Raw genomic sequence first — 12,155 nt, forward strand, 5'->3', positions numbered from 1 at the left:
ATCTACTACTGTGGGCAAAAATCCCTTAGAAGAAATGGAGTAGCCATCATGGTCAACAAGAGAGTCTGAAATGCAGTACTTGGATGCAATCTCAAAAATGACAGAATGATCTCTGTTCATTTCCAAGGCAAACCACTCAATATCACAGTAATCCAAGTCTATGCCCCAACCAGTAATGCTGAAGAAGTTGAAGTTGAACGGTTCTATGAAGACCTACAAGACCTTTTAGAACTAACACCCAAAAAAGATGTCCTTTTCATTATAGGGGACTGGAATGCAAAAGTAGGAAGTCAAGAAACACCTGGAGTAACAGGCAAATTTGGCCTTGGAATACGGAATGAAGCAGGGCAAAGACTAATAGAGTTTTGCCAAGAAAATGCACTGGTCATAGCAAACACCCTCTTTCAACAACACAAGAGAAGACTCTACACATGGACATCACCAGATGGTCAACACTGAAATCAGACTGATTATATTCTTTGCAGCCAAAGATGGAGAAGCTCTATACAGTCAACAAAAACAAGACCAGGAGCTGACTGCGGCTCAGATCATGAACTCTTTATTGCCAAATTCAGACTTAAATTGAAGAAAGTAGGGAAAACCACTAGACCATTCAGGTATGACCTAAATCAAATCCCTTATGATTATACAGTGGAAGAGAGAAATAGATTTAAGGGACTAGATCTGATAGAGCGCCTGATGAACTATGGACAGAGGTTCGTGACATTGTACAGGAGACAGGGATCAAGACCATCCCCATGGAAAAGAAATGCAAAAAAGCAAAATGGCTGTCTGGGGAGGGCTTACAAATAGCTCTGAAAAGAAGAGAAGCAAAAAGCAAAGGAGAAAAGGAAAGATATAAGCATCTGAATGCAGAGTTCCAAAGAATAGCAAGAAGAGATAAGAAAGCCTTCCTCAGCGACCAATGCAAAGAAATAGAGGAAAACAACAGAATGGGAAAGACTAGAGATCTCTTCAAGAAAATTAGAGATACCAAGGGAACATTTCATGCAAAGATGGGCTCATAAAGGACAGAAATGGTATGGACCTAACAGAAGCAGAAGATATTAAGAAGAAGTGGCAGGAATACACAGAAGAACTGTACAAAAAAGATCTTCACGACCCAGATAATCACGATGGTGTGATCACTGACCTAGAGCCAGACATCCTGGAATGTGAAGTCAAGTGGGCCTTAGAAAGTATCACTATGAACAATGCTAGTGGAGGTGATGGAATTCCAGTTGAGCTATTTCAAATCCTGAAAGATGATGCTGTGAAAGTGCTGCACTCAATATGCCAGCAAATTTGGAAAACTCAGCAGTGGCCACAGGACTGGAAAAGGTCAGTTTTCATTCCAATCCCAAAGAAAGGCAATGCCAAAGAATGCTCAAACTACTGCACAATTGCACTCATCTCACATGCTAGTAAAGTAATGCTCAAAATTCTCCAAGCCAGGCTTCAGCAATATGTGAACTGTGAACTTCCAGACATTCAGGCTGGTTTTAGAAAAGGCAGAAGAAACAGAGATCAAATTGCCAACATCCACTGGATCATGGAAAAAGCAAGAGAGTTCCAGAAAAACATCTATTTCTGCTTTATTGACTATGCCAAAGCCTTTGATTGTGTGGATCACAATAAACTCTGGAAAATTCTGAAAGAGATGGGAATACCAGACCACCTGATCTGCCTCTTGAGAAACCTGTATGTAGGTCAGGAAGCAACAGTTAGAACTGGACATGGAACTACAGACTGGTTCCAAATAGGAAAAAGAGTACATCAGGGCTGTATATTGTCACCCTGCTTGTTTAAGTTATATGCAGAGTACATCATGAGAAATGCTGGGCTGGAAGAAGCACAAGCTGGAATCAAGATTGCCGGGAGAAATATCAATCACCTCAGATATGCAGATGACACCACCCTCATGGCAGAAAGTGAAGAAGAACTAAAAAGCCTCTTGATGGAAGTGAAAGTAGAGAGTGAAAAAGTTGGCTTAAAGCTCAACATTCAGAAAACGAAGATCATGGCATCTGGTCCCATCCCTTCATAGGAAATAGATGGGGAAACAGTGGAAACAGTGTCAGACTTTATTTTTCTGGGCTCCAAAATCACTGCAGATGGTGATTGCAGCCGTGAAATTAAAAGACGCTTACTCCTTGGAAGGAAAGTTGTGACCAACCTACATAGCATATTCAAAAGCAGAGACATTACTTTGCCAACAAAGGTCCATCTAGTCAAGGCTATGGTTTTTCCACTGGTCACGTATGGATGTGAGAGTTGGACTGTGAAAAAGGCTGAGAGTCGAAGAATTGATGCTTTTGAACTGTGGTGTTGGAGAAGACTCTTGAGAGTCCCTTGGACTGCAAGGACATCCAACCAGTCCATTGTAAAGGAGATCAGTCCTGGGTGTTCTTTGGAAGGAATAATGCTAAAGCTGAAACTCCAATACTTTGGCCACCTCATGCGAAGAGTTGACTCATTGGAAAAGACTCTGATGCTGGGAGGGATTGGGGGCAAGAGGAGAAGGGGACGACAGCGGATGAGATGGCTGGATGGCATCACTGACTTGATGGACGTGAGTCTGAGTGAACTCTGGGAGTTGGTGATGGACAGGGAGCCTGGCATGCTGTGATTCATGGGGTTGCAAAGCGTCGGACACAACGGAGCGACTGAACTGAACTGAACTGATTAATGGGTTCAAGATTTCTTGTGGGGGATAGTAAAAATGACCTGAGATTATGGTGACAGTTGACACAACTCTGTAAATTACTAATTTATGAACATATCACACAGATGAACTTTAGGATGTGTAAATTATATTTCAATAACGGTTTCTATCATTATCTGAGAAAAGTAAAGAGAGTCACAAATATCAACATTCTTGGCAAAAGCCTTCAATAAAATATCCAAAGCCTTCAATAAAGTATCTATAAATTGGGTTGGATGCTTGGCTCTCTACTCAGTTATACCTTTGAAGTCAAAAGCTAGAAACCTCTCTGTTTCATCCTGTGGAGCCTCAATGGGCAAAACTGTGGTCTCTGGTTTTATTTTTGGTGTTTGGTTTATTCCCATTCAGTGGCAAGTGTAGCAGAGATTCAGAAAGATGGGAAACTTGTCTGGGACACTATTACTCTAGTTTCTAGAAGCCTCTAACATAGACCTAAACCCAAGCTGCTCATCTGGTAGCTTCTGTGACAACTCTGACACAGACATATGTTGAATTTTAGTCTGGTACTGTTAAAGGAAAAAAAAAAAAAATTCAACGACACTGTCACAGATGGTTCGGCAGGCTTCAATCAGCACCACTGTGACAGGCATAGGGACCACAGCAATGGGATTTTAGAATAGGGGAGAGAGATGGACTCAACTCCAAATACAGCATGCGTAAGTGAAAGCTTACAGCCAAGGAGAAGGGTGGGGTTCAGTGGGTGGAAAATTACTAAAAGAAACACCAGTGGAGGGAGGAGTGGGGATGGTTCTAGCTAAGCCCATCTATCAGGAATCTTGCAGCAAGATTATTCTCACTGAAGATAAGCCAGGGTGCCGGACTATCACGCAGGGGATGACTGGAGATGAGGAACTCAATCAGATACTGAGGGTGCTTAGATATGTATCAGATCTCAAGGTTAAGAGGTTCTGGTTAAACTGACATAGCAGTGTTATTGCTAAAATTGGATTTTATAAGAAAATATACTGATGGACCTAGGAGATGGTTCCAGACCCTGACTAAAGTTTGGTCAAGCAAAGAGTGTTTGTCAGCACCAAGGGTATAAACCACAGAAATGTGAACCTTTGCCACCTACAACAAAAATAACTTGCATTTAAAGGTCAAGACTGCACTTCTTTAGTCATTATTTCTGATTTTTCTTTGTATATATCATTTCCTTAATATGCAACCAATGACATTCTACAACTAATTGCAATATAAAATTGCTCCAGGAAGAACGCATCACAATGTCTAATTATTCTAAGCATATTTGAAATAGTTTTAACAGCTTACTTACCTGCTGCATTGTGCTTATGATATTCAATAATCTCAGGAATTGAACCAAAAGCATGTTTTTCTGCCAGATAATACTTCTTTGGAGATGTCATTGTTTCCTTTATATGGTAATGCCTGAAACCTGAGGAACCTTCGCTATAACAAAAATCCAAATGTGTTAGAACTAAGTTGGAATAACATAACTTCACTTGTAAGATATTTTCTACCAGGGTCCCTACATATAGCCCCATCTAGTCTCCAACACAAATTTTATTTTTCCCCATGTTCTTCTTAATTTCACCTTTCAAATTAGCAGATGGGATTTAAAGTGGTCACTGATAACATCATTGATCTCTTGCATGAGAATGTAAAAAAGAATTTCTACCAACTCTTTACTAATAGTTTAAAGTCTTAAAATAGCAATTAGCTGGCTACTGCTTTTTGTCCCTGTTATTGATGTTACAAATGTTCAGAGGACCTCTAAAAGTGAATAAACTGAACTTATAAAACATGTACAACTTCTGTTTTAGATATCTTTCTGTAACACAGATCTTCTTGAGTCATCTGCTAAAAGTCCTTTTCAGAGAACTCTTGCTGGTGTTAAGATAAAGCTCAGACTTCACATTTCCTTCTCAGGTTCCTCTCTCCTCCCTTGCCCCACCCCTCCCATTCTACAATCTAGTTACAATACACTTTCCTCAGCTTGCCAAGTGCTCCTTCACTTCTGGGTCCAGCAATTTCCTGTGTCAGAAACACTTGTTCCCCTCCCTCCAACCTCCACCTGCCTCACCCATCAGGTCTCAGATTGGATGTCAGTAGGTAGTATTAATGACTAACTCAGATGTGTCTGGGCTATGTACCCCACTACCCTGCCACACAGGCACTCTGCCCAGCACTCACTCATATATACCAGCACTGCCTGTTTGCTTCTCTGAAAGAAATCCCCACCAAGCAACTGGAAGCAACTCAGTGTGGTAGCCTTACCACTAGCACAGTACAAAGTAATTATCTGTGGAATGTTGCTAAGATTTCTATGTGTGTGTGTGCTCAGTCCCTCAGTGGTGTCTGACTCTTTGTGACCCCATAGACTGTAGCCAGTCAGGTTCCTCTGTCCATGAAATTTTCCAGGTAAGAATACTGGAGTGAGTTGTCATTTCCTACTCCAGGGGATCTTCCAGACTCAGAGATCAAACCTGAGTCTCTTGCATTGGCAGTTGTATTCTTTACTGTACCAGCTGGGAAGCCCCAAGGTTTCTATAGCCATTCTCAACAAATACATATATAGAAAATGATGAGGACAATTACTAGATATGAATACAAAAATGTTATAGAATTTAGGGCTTTCCTGGTGGCTCAGACAGTAAAGAATCCACCTGCAGTGCGGGAGAGCTTGGTTCGATCCCTGGGTCAGAAAGATCCCCTGGAGGAGGGCATGGCAACCCACCCCAGTGTTCTTGCCTGGAGAATCCCCATGGACAGAGGAACCTGGTAAGCTAGAGTCCATGGGGACACAGAGTTGGACATGACTGAGCGACTAAGCACAGCACAGCACAGCACAGCACATAGACTTTAGAAATCAAGTTCAGATTTTAAAATTCTGAATTGCAGCTTTTTTTCAGGAATCCATGCAAGCTATGTAAGAACTGCATTCAAAAATTCTGAATTAAAAGACAGAGAGATTACTTACCCTCCAAACTTTGTATAAAGGGAAACTGTGTACATGCCTGGTTGACTGGAATCTCTTACCATAAAACCACCTTCTTTATCCTAAAATCCAAGTTAAGAAAAATTTTATTTCAATCCAATATCAATGCCATACAGAAGATCCAAGAACCCGGTCTTATGATTTTATGATTATTATCCTCTGCCTAGAAAATCTGGTTGGAGAAGCACAACTTAGCAACAGGTAAGTCATCCACGTGATGTTTCACTTCACATTACTGGACCGTGAGATTAGTTAAAGAAAGTGAAAGTAAAAGTGAAGTCGCTCAGTCGTGTCTGACTCTTTGCAACCCGTGGACTGTTGCGACCCACGGACTGGTTAAAGAAAGCACACTCATAATTCCCCATAGCTGTAACTCTTCACACACACGCTGCTGCTGCTGCTAAGTTGCTTCAGTCATGTCCAACTCTGTGCGACCCCATAGACGGCAGCCCACCAGGCTCCCCTGTCCCTGGGATTCTCCAGGCAAGAATACTGGAGTGGGTTGCCGTTTCCTTCTCCAATGCATGGAACACACACTAGTAGGAGACATTTCAACAAGATAATCTCTCAGGGCCCTTCCAGAACTGACAGACAAGTTTTGCAATTCCTTTACTTCCTGGACATATGGGGAAACAGTTACTGAAAACGGCATTTCTTAACAACGGGGTTTCATTTCATACATTTTTTGTATTTTCTAGAAGTCGTGAATCCTAACTCTATATCATCTTTGTCCACATAGCATTTTTCCTATAAACATCTCAGTGCTCTTTATAGAAACACTTAAAAAAGTCCTTAATTCCCCTAGAAATCTATGTTAAATATCACTCTTTACAAAAGGAGAGACGGAAGCACAAGCAACTTAAGCAGAGAAAACCAAAAGGCAGAAACACAGTGAATGGTCAAGAGATAAATCCTCATCAAGTTCTAAGCCTAAGAGCAAGAAACAGAAGCCAGGAACCTCAAACACCTCTCCACCAACAGCACCACAGTCAGTCTCCAACACTGAATCTGCTTGGAAAGTGTGCCTAGCAGATGAAAATAAAAACAGTCTTTCCTTATTCCTAGGAAAGACAATGGAATGAAATAAAGCCCCCAAAATAAATCTGATAAGAACAATTAGGGACAATGATCATAATAATTTATTGGTCAGTAAACTTTGTTTCCCCTGATTTATGTTTCCCATGAGTTAACATTATTTGCTTACACAAAATTTCCTGGAAATGATTTTACTCTATAAAGCAGAACTATTCCTTTATCTTTGCTGGAAGATTTTCTAGTAAAACACATTTTGTTTGTCTGTGTGCTTATTTTCTTTTGTTTTTGGCTGCACTGTGTGGCATGTGAGATCTCAGTTTCCCAACCAGGGATCAAACAGGTGCCCAGTGCAGTGGAGAAGAGAGTCTTAACCACTGGACCACCAAGGAAGTCCCTGCTGCTGCTGCTGCTGCTGCTAAGTCGCTTCAGTCGTGTTCGACTCTGTGCGACCCCATAGACGGCAGCCCACCAGGCTTCCCCGTCCCTGGGATTCTCCAGGCAAGAACATTGGAGTGGGTGGCCATTTCCTTCTCCGAGGCATGAAAGTGAAAAGTGAAAGTGAAGTCGCTAGAGTCGCTCAGGCCAACTCTAGCGACTCCATGGACTGCAGCCCACCAGGCTCCTCCGTCCGTGGGATTTTCCAGGCAAAAGTACTGGAGTGGGGTGCCACTGCACATACTTATTGAAAACTTACTCTGCTTTGATATATTATATGTGGATCTACTCAGTCCTCAAAATAGTCTTTTGAGGTAGGTACTACTATTATCCCCTTACCTGTTTACAGGTGAGGAAATGAAGCACAGAAAGGTTGGAAATTTACCCCAGGTCAAATGGCTAATAAAGAGCAGAGCCAGGATTTAGACCTCAAGCCTTCTAGGTACCCACTGCCCTACAGCGGCTTTTCACTGTGGAGCCACCCACAGAATGGGAGGAGAGGTGACATGTCATATGAATCAAGCATGAGTTGAGTTCAGTTCAGTCACTCAGGTGTGTCTGACTCTGCAACTGCATGGACGGCAGCACGCCAGAATTCCCTGTCTGTCACCAACTCCTGGAGCTTGCTCAAACTCATGTCAATAGATAGAGTCAGCAATGCCATCCAACCATCTCATGCTCTGTCGTCCCCTTCTCCTCCCGCCTTCAATCTTTCCCAGCATCAGGGTCTTTTCCAATGAGTCAGTTCTTTGCATCAGGTGGCCAAAGTATTGGAGTTTCAGCTTCAGCATCAGTCCTTCCAATGAATATTCAGGACTGATTTCCTTTAGGATCTACTGGTTTGATCTCCTTGCAAACCAAGGAACTCAAGAGTCTTCTCCAACACCACAGTTCAAAAGCATCAATTCTTCGGCACTCAGCTTTCTTTAGAGTCCAACTCTCACATCCATATATGACTAATGCAAAAACCACAGCTTTGACTAGATGGATCTTTGTCAGTAAAGTAATGTCTCTGCTTTTTAATATGCTGTCTAGGTTGGTCATAGCTTTTCTTACAAGGAGCAGATCAGATCGGATCAGATCAGTCGCTCAGTCATGTCCGACTCTTTGCCACCCCATGAATCCCAGCATGCCAGGCCTCCTTGTCCATCACCAACTCCCGGAGTTCACCCAGACTCACGTCCATCGAGTCAGTGATGCCATCCAGCCATCTCATCCTCTGTCGTCCCCTTCTCCTCCTACCCCCAATTCCCTCCCAGCATCAGAGTCTTTTCCAATGAGTCAACTCTTCACATGAGGTGGCCAAAGTACTGGAGTTTCAGCTTTACCATCAGTCCTTCCAAAGAAATCCCAGGGCTGATCTCCTTCAGAATGGACTGGTTGGATCTCCTTGAAGTCCAAGGGACTCTCAAGAGTCTTCTCCAACACCACAGTTCAAAAGCATCAATTCTTTGGCGCTCAGCCTTCTTCACAGTCCAACTCTCACATCCATACATGACCACAGGAAAAACCATAGCCTTGACTAGATGAACCTTTGTTGGCAAAGTAATGTCTCTGCTTTTGAACATGCTATCTAGGTTGGTCATAACTTTCCTTCCAAGAAGTAAGCATCTTTTACAAGGAGCAAGCGTCTTTTAATTTCATGGCTGCAGTCACCATCTGCAGTGATTTGGAACCCAAGAAAATAAAGTCTGTCACTGTTTCCATTGTTTCTCCATCTATTTACCATGAAGTGATGGGACTAGATGCCATGATCTTAGTTTTCTGAATGTTGAGCTTTAAGCCAACTTTTTCACTCTCCTCTTTCACTTTCATCTAGAGGCTCTTTAGTTCCTCTTTGCTATCTGCCATAAGGGTGGCGTCCTCTGTATATCTGAGATTATTGATATTTCTCCCAGTAATCTTGATTTCAGCTTGTCCTTCAACCAGCCCAGCATTTCGCATGATGTACTCTGCATATAAGTTAAATAAGCAAGGTGACAATATACAGCTTTGACATACTCCTTTCCCAATTTGGAACCAGTCTGTTGTTCCATGTCTGGTTCTAACTGTTGCTTTTTGACCTGCATACAGATTTCTCAGGAGGCAGGTAAGGTGGTCTGGTATTCCCATCTCTTAAAGAATGTTCAAGTTTTTTGTGATCCACACTGTCAAAGGCTTTGGCGTAGTCAATAAAGCAGAAGTAGATGTTTTTCTGGAACTCTCTACTTTTTCGATGATCCAGTGGATGTTGGCAATTTGATCTCTGAATCAAGCATAATCACCTGCTATTGCTCTCTTCCAGTATGGGCTTTCCAGGTGGCAATGGTGGCAAAGAACCTGCCTGCCAATGCAGGAGATGTAAAAGACATGGGTTCAGTCCCTGGGTCCGGAGGATCCCCTGGAGGAGGAAATGGCAACCCACTACAGTTTTCTTGCCTGGAGAATCCCATGGACAGAGGAGCCTGGCAGGCTACAGTTCATAGGGTCACAAAGAGTCTGACACAACTGAAGCAACTTAGCATGCATGAATGTACTGATCTCTTAACATAAACTATAAGAAATAAGCACCCAACCAAACCTCAACTAGGGATAATAAGCAGGAGACAAAATGAGAAAGCACAGGTTTAACAGAACTATTACTAAATAGAATAACTAGGTCATAAATGCAGAGAACTGTAGAGGTCATCTTCTAACACGACATTTCGGCCTTACAGATGCCAAAAATAGACTAGAAAAGTAACAGCTAGACTTGGATGGGTCTCCTTATTCAGTCCACTTAGCTTCCTCTAGACTGGATTTCATCTTGCCACTGTAATTATTTCTAAAGTGCAAGAATTTTGGCACATTTCTAAAGGCAACTAAATACTGTGTTAACATTTCATTTATAAAAGATAGCATGTAATATTGATGTTAAACTGTTTTAAAACAACTTGAAGCAAAAAATAAAAATACATATAAGTACTAACATTAAGGTAGCAAATGATAAATCAGTAAGAAACAGTAAAGAAAACGTTGGCCATGTATAGCTATTATCCATTGTTATAAATCTGTTCGGAGAAGGCAATGGCACCCCACTCCAGTACTCTTGCCTGGAAAATCCCATAGACAGAGGAGCCTGGTAGGCTGCAGTCCATGGGGTCGCTAAGAGTCGGACACGACTGAGCAACTTCACTTTACTTTTCACTTTCATGCATTGGAGAAGGAAATGGCAACCCACTCCAGTGTTCTTGCCTGGAGAATCCCAGGGACGGGGGAGCCTGGTAGGCTACCATCTATGGGGTCACACAGAGTCGGACACGACTGAAGTGACTTAGCATAGCATAGTATAGCATAAATCTGTTGACAGGAGTTTGAGCAAACTCCTGGAGATGGTGAAGGACAGGGAAGCCTGGCCTGCTGCAGTCCATGGAGTCACAAAGAGTCAGACACGACTGGGGGACTGAAGAACAAGGACTTTCTTTCCCCCTTGAAAAACACACACTGGAGTTCTGATCCCTGGTGCTTCAGAACGTGACCTTCTGTGGAGATGTATGGAGGCAATCAAGTGGAAATGAGGTCATGGGGCAGGGAGCCCTAATCCTATGTGGCTGGAGTCCTTATAAAAGGGAAATCTGGACACAGAGCCAGATACGCATAGAGGGAAGAACCACAGGGAGAAAGGGAGAGAGGCCTCATTCAGATCCCTCCCTCACAGCCCCCGAAGGAGCCCAGCCTGCTGACATCTGGATTTCAGGTTTCTGACCTTCAGATCCGTGAAACAACAAACTTCTGCTTGTGCTACTTTGGTACAGCACTCAGTTTGTGGTACTTTGTTTACAGTAGCCCCAGGAAACAAATATGGCAGCCTTCACTTTTAAATTTTTTTTTTTTTTAATTTGTATGTACATCATGGTATTTTTTTAGGCTTTGGTCACAGAGGTAGGTGGAATTTCTAATCGGGAATTAATTTCAATTGATTCTGTGCTGGAAGCAAACCCACAAAACAAGTACAAACACTTACCTCACTTCTAAGGAGTTGCTCTGCTTTGCTCCTATTCATATTTCTGCAATACCATCTGAACAGAAAAAGATATGTTTAAGACCTCAGGTACTTTAATTGTTCTTTTTTCTTTTTAGAATTAGCAAGGCAATACTGCTCCCCAATGACAAACAATAAATAAGAACAAGATATCATGCATGATCTCTATAAAATAGAAAACCACTAGTAACATTTGGATGTACATACTTGCAGACTTTTTCTACCCGTATTTTTATAAAGACCCATATGTATGCTAACATTCTCATTTTCATTATTAAAGCTGATCAAAGTATACTTGCTGTATCAGAACCTGGATTTTTTCACTTAACAGTGTATCACGCACATCTTTGCAAAACAATATAGTTCACAGTCCATAATTTACTTAAGCTCTTTTTTATTAGTTAACATAAAAATCATTTCTATTTTTCACTATTATAATAACAGCAAGAATGAATTTTACCCCACAGACTCAAATATGCAGGAAATATCACTACATTATTGTCTTTAATTCAAATTAAATCTAATCCTAAGCCTCCATCCCACCAACAGGCAGTAGATTTCATCTCAGCTTATCAGGAAGACTCCCCTAGTGAACTTCACAAAGGTCCCAAGTGTTGAAAGAAACACAGCAAAACAGAAGAGGCCTCCTGGGTCTTCCCGACGTACTGCTTCTAGTACAGTCCTAACCCCTGGGAGCCTCCTCAGGTGTGCTGTAGGAACTCCGCCAGGGCCAAGCAGTGGCGCCTGCCCTCCCCACTCTGTGCTAAGCCCCTGCATATCAGCGTCCCTTTTACCCCTTGGGAAATTTTTCCTAAGGAAAGATGGATACTGCCATCTCCCACTTCATGCTCAGAAGTACACCCCTTCCCTTGCTTTCCACAGCTCAATCTCTCCATGGGATTATAAGCAAGTTGGCCGAAGAAGATGAACTCAAATTGTCAGGTTTATTTATATTTCTGGCCGTGTGACATGTGGAATCTTAATTCCCGACCAGGAATCCA

At 42.2% G+C, this 12,155-nt stretch overlaps 1 protein-coding gene across 5 annotated transcripts in view; it reads right to left on the reverse strand.

The window, feature by feature from the left end:
• The window catches only part of TEC (tec protein tyrosine kinase), a 170,350-nt gene that overhangs the window by 16,396 nt on the left and 141,799 nt on the right, over positions 1-12,155 (reverse strand). For all 5 annotated transcript variants that reach the window (XM_010858892.1, XM_010858890.1, XM_010858891.1 and 2 more), the window contains exons 9-11: positions 11,137-11,191; positions 5,667-5,746; positions 4,002-4,135 (exon numbers count right to left, since the gene is read on the reverse strand). In XM_010858892.1, the coding sequence (XP_010857194.1) occupies positions 4,002-4,135; positions 5,667-5,746; positions 11,137-11,191 (269 nt within the window). The remainder of the gene's footprint in view (positions 1-4,001; positions 4,136-5,666; positions 5,747-11,136; positions 11,192-12,155) is intronic.

The sequence above is a fragment of the Bison bison genome, unplaced genomic scaffold, assembly GCF_000754665.1.
Source record: "Bison bison bison isolate TAMUID 2011002044 unplaced genomic scaffold, Bison_UMD1.0 scf7180017864451, whole genome shotgun sequence".
Taxonomy (NCBI): Eukaryota; Metazoa; Chordata; class Mammalia; order Artiodactyla; family Bovidae; genus Bison; species Bison bison.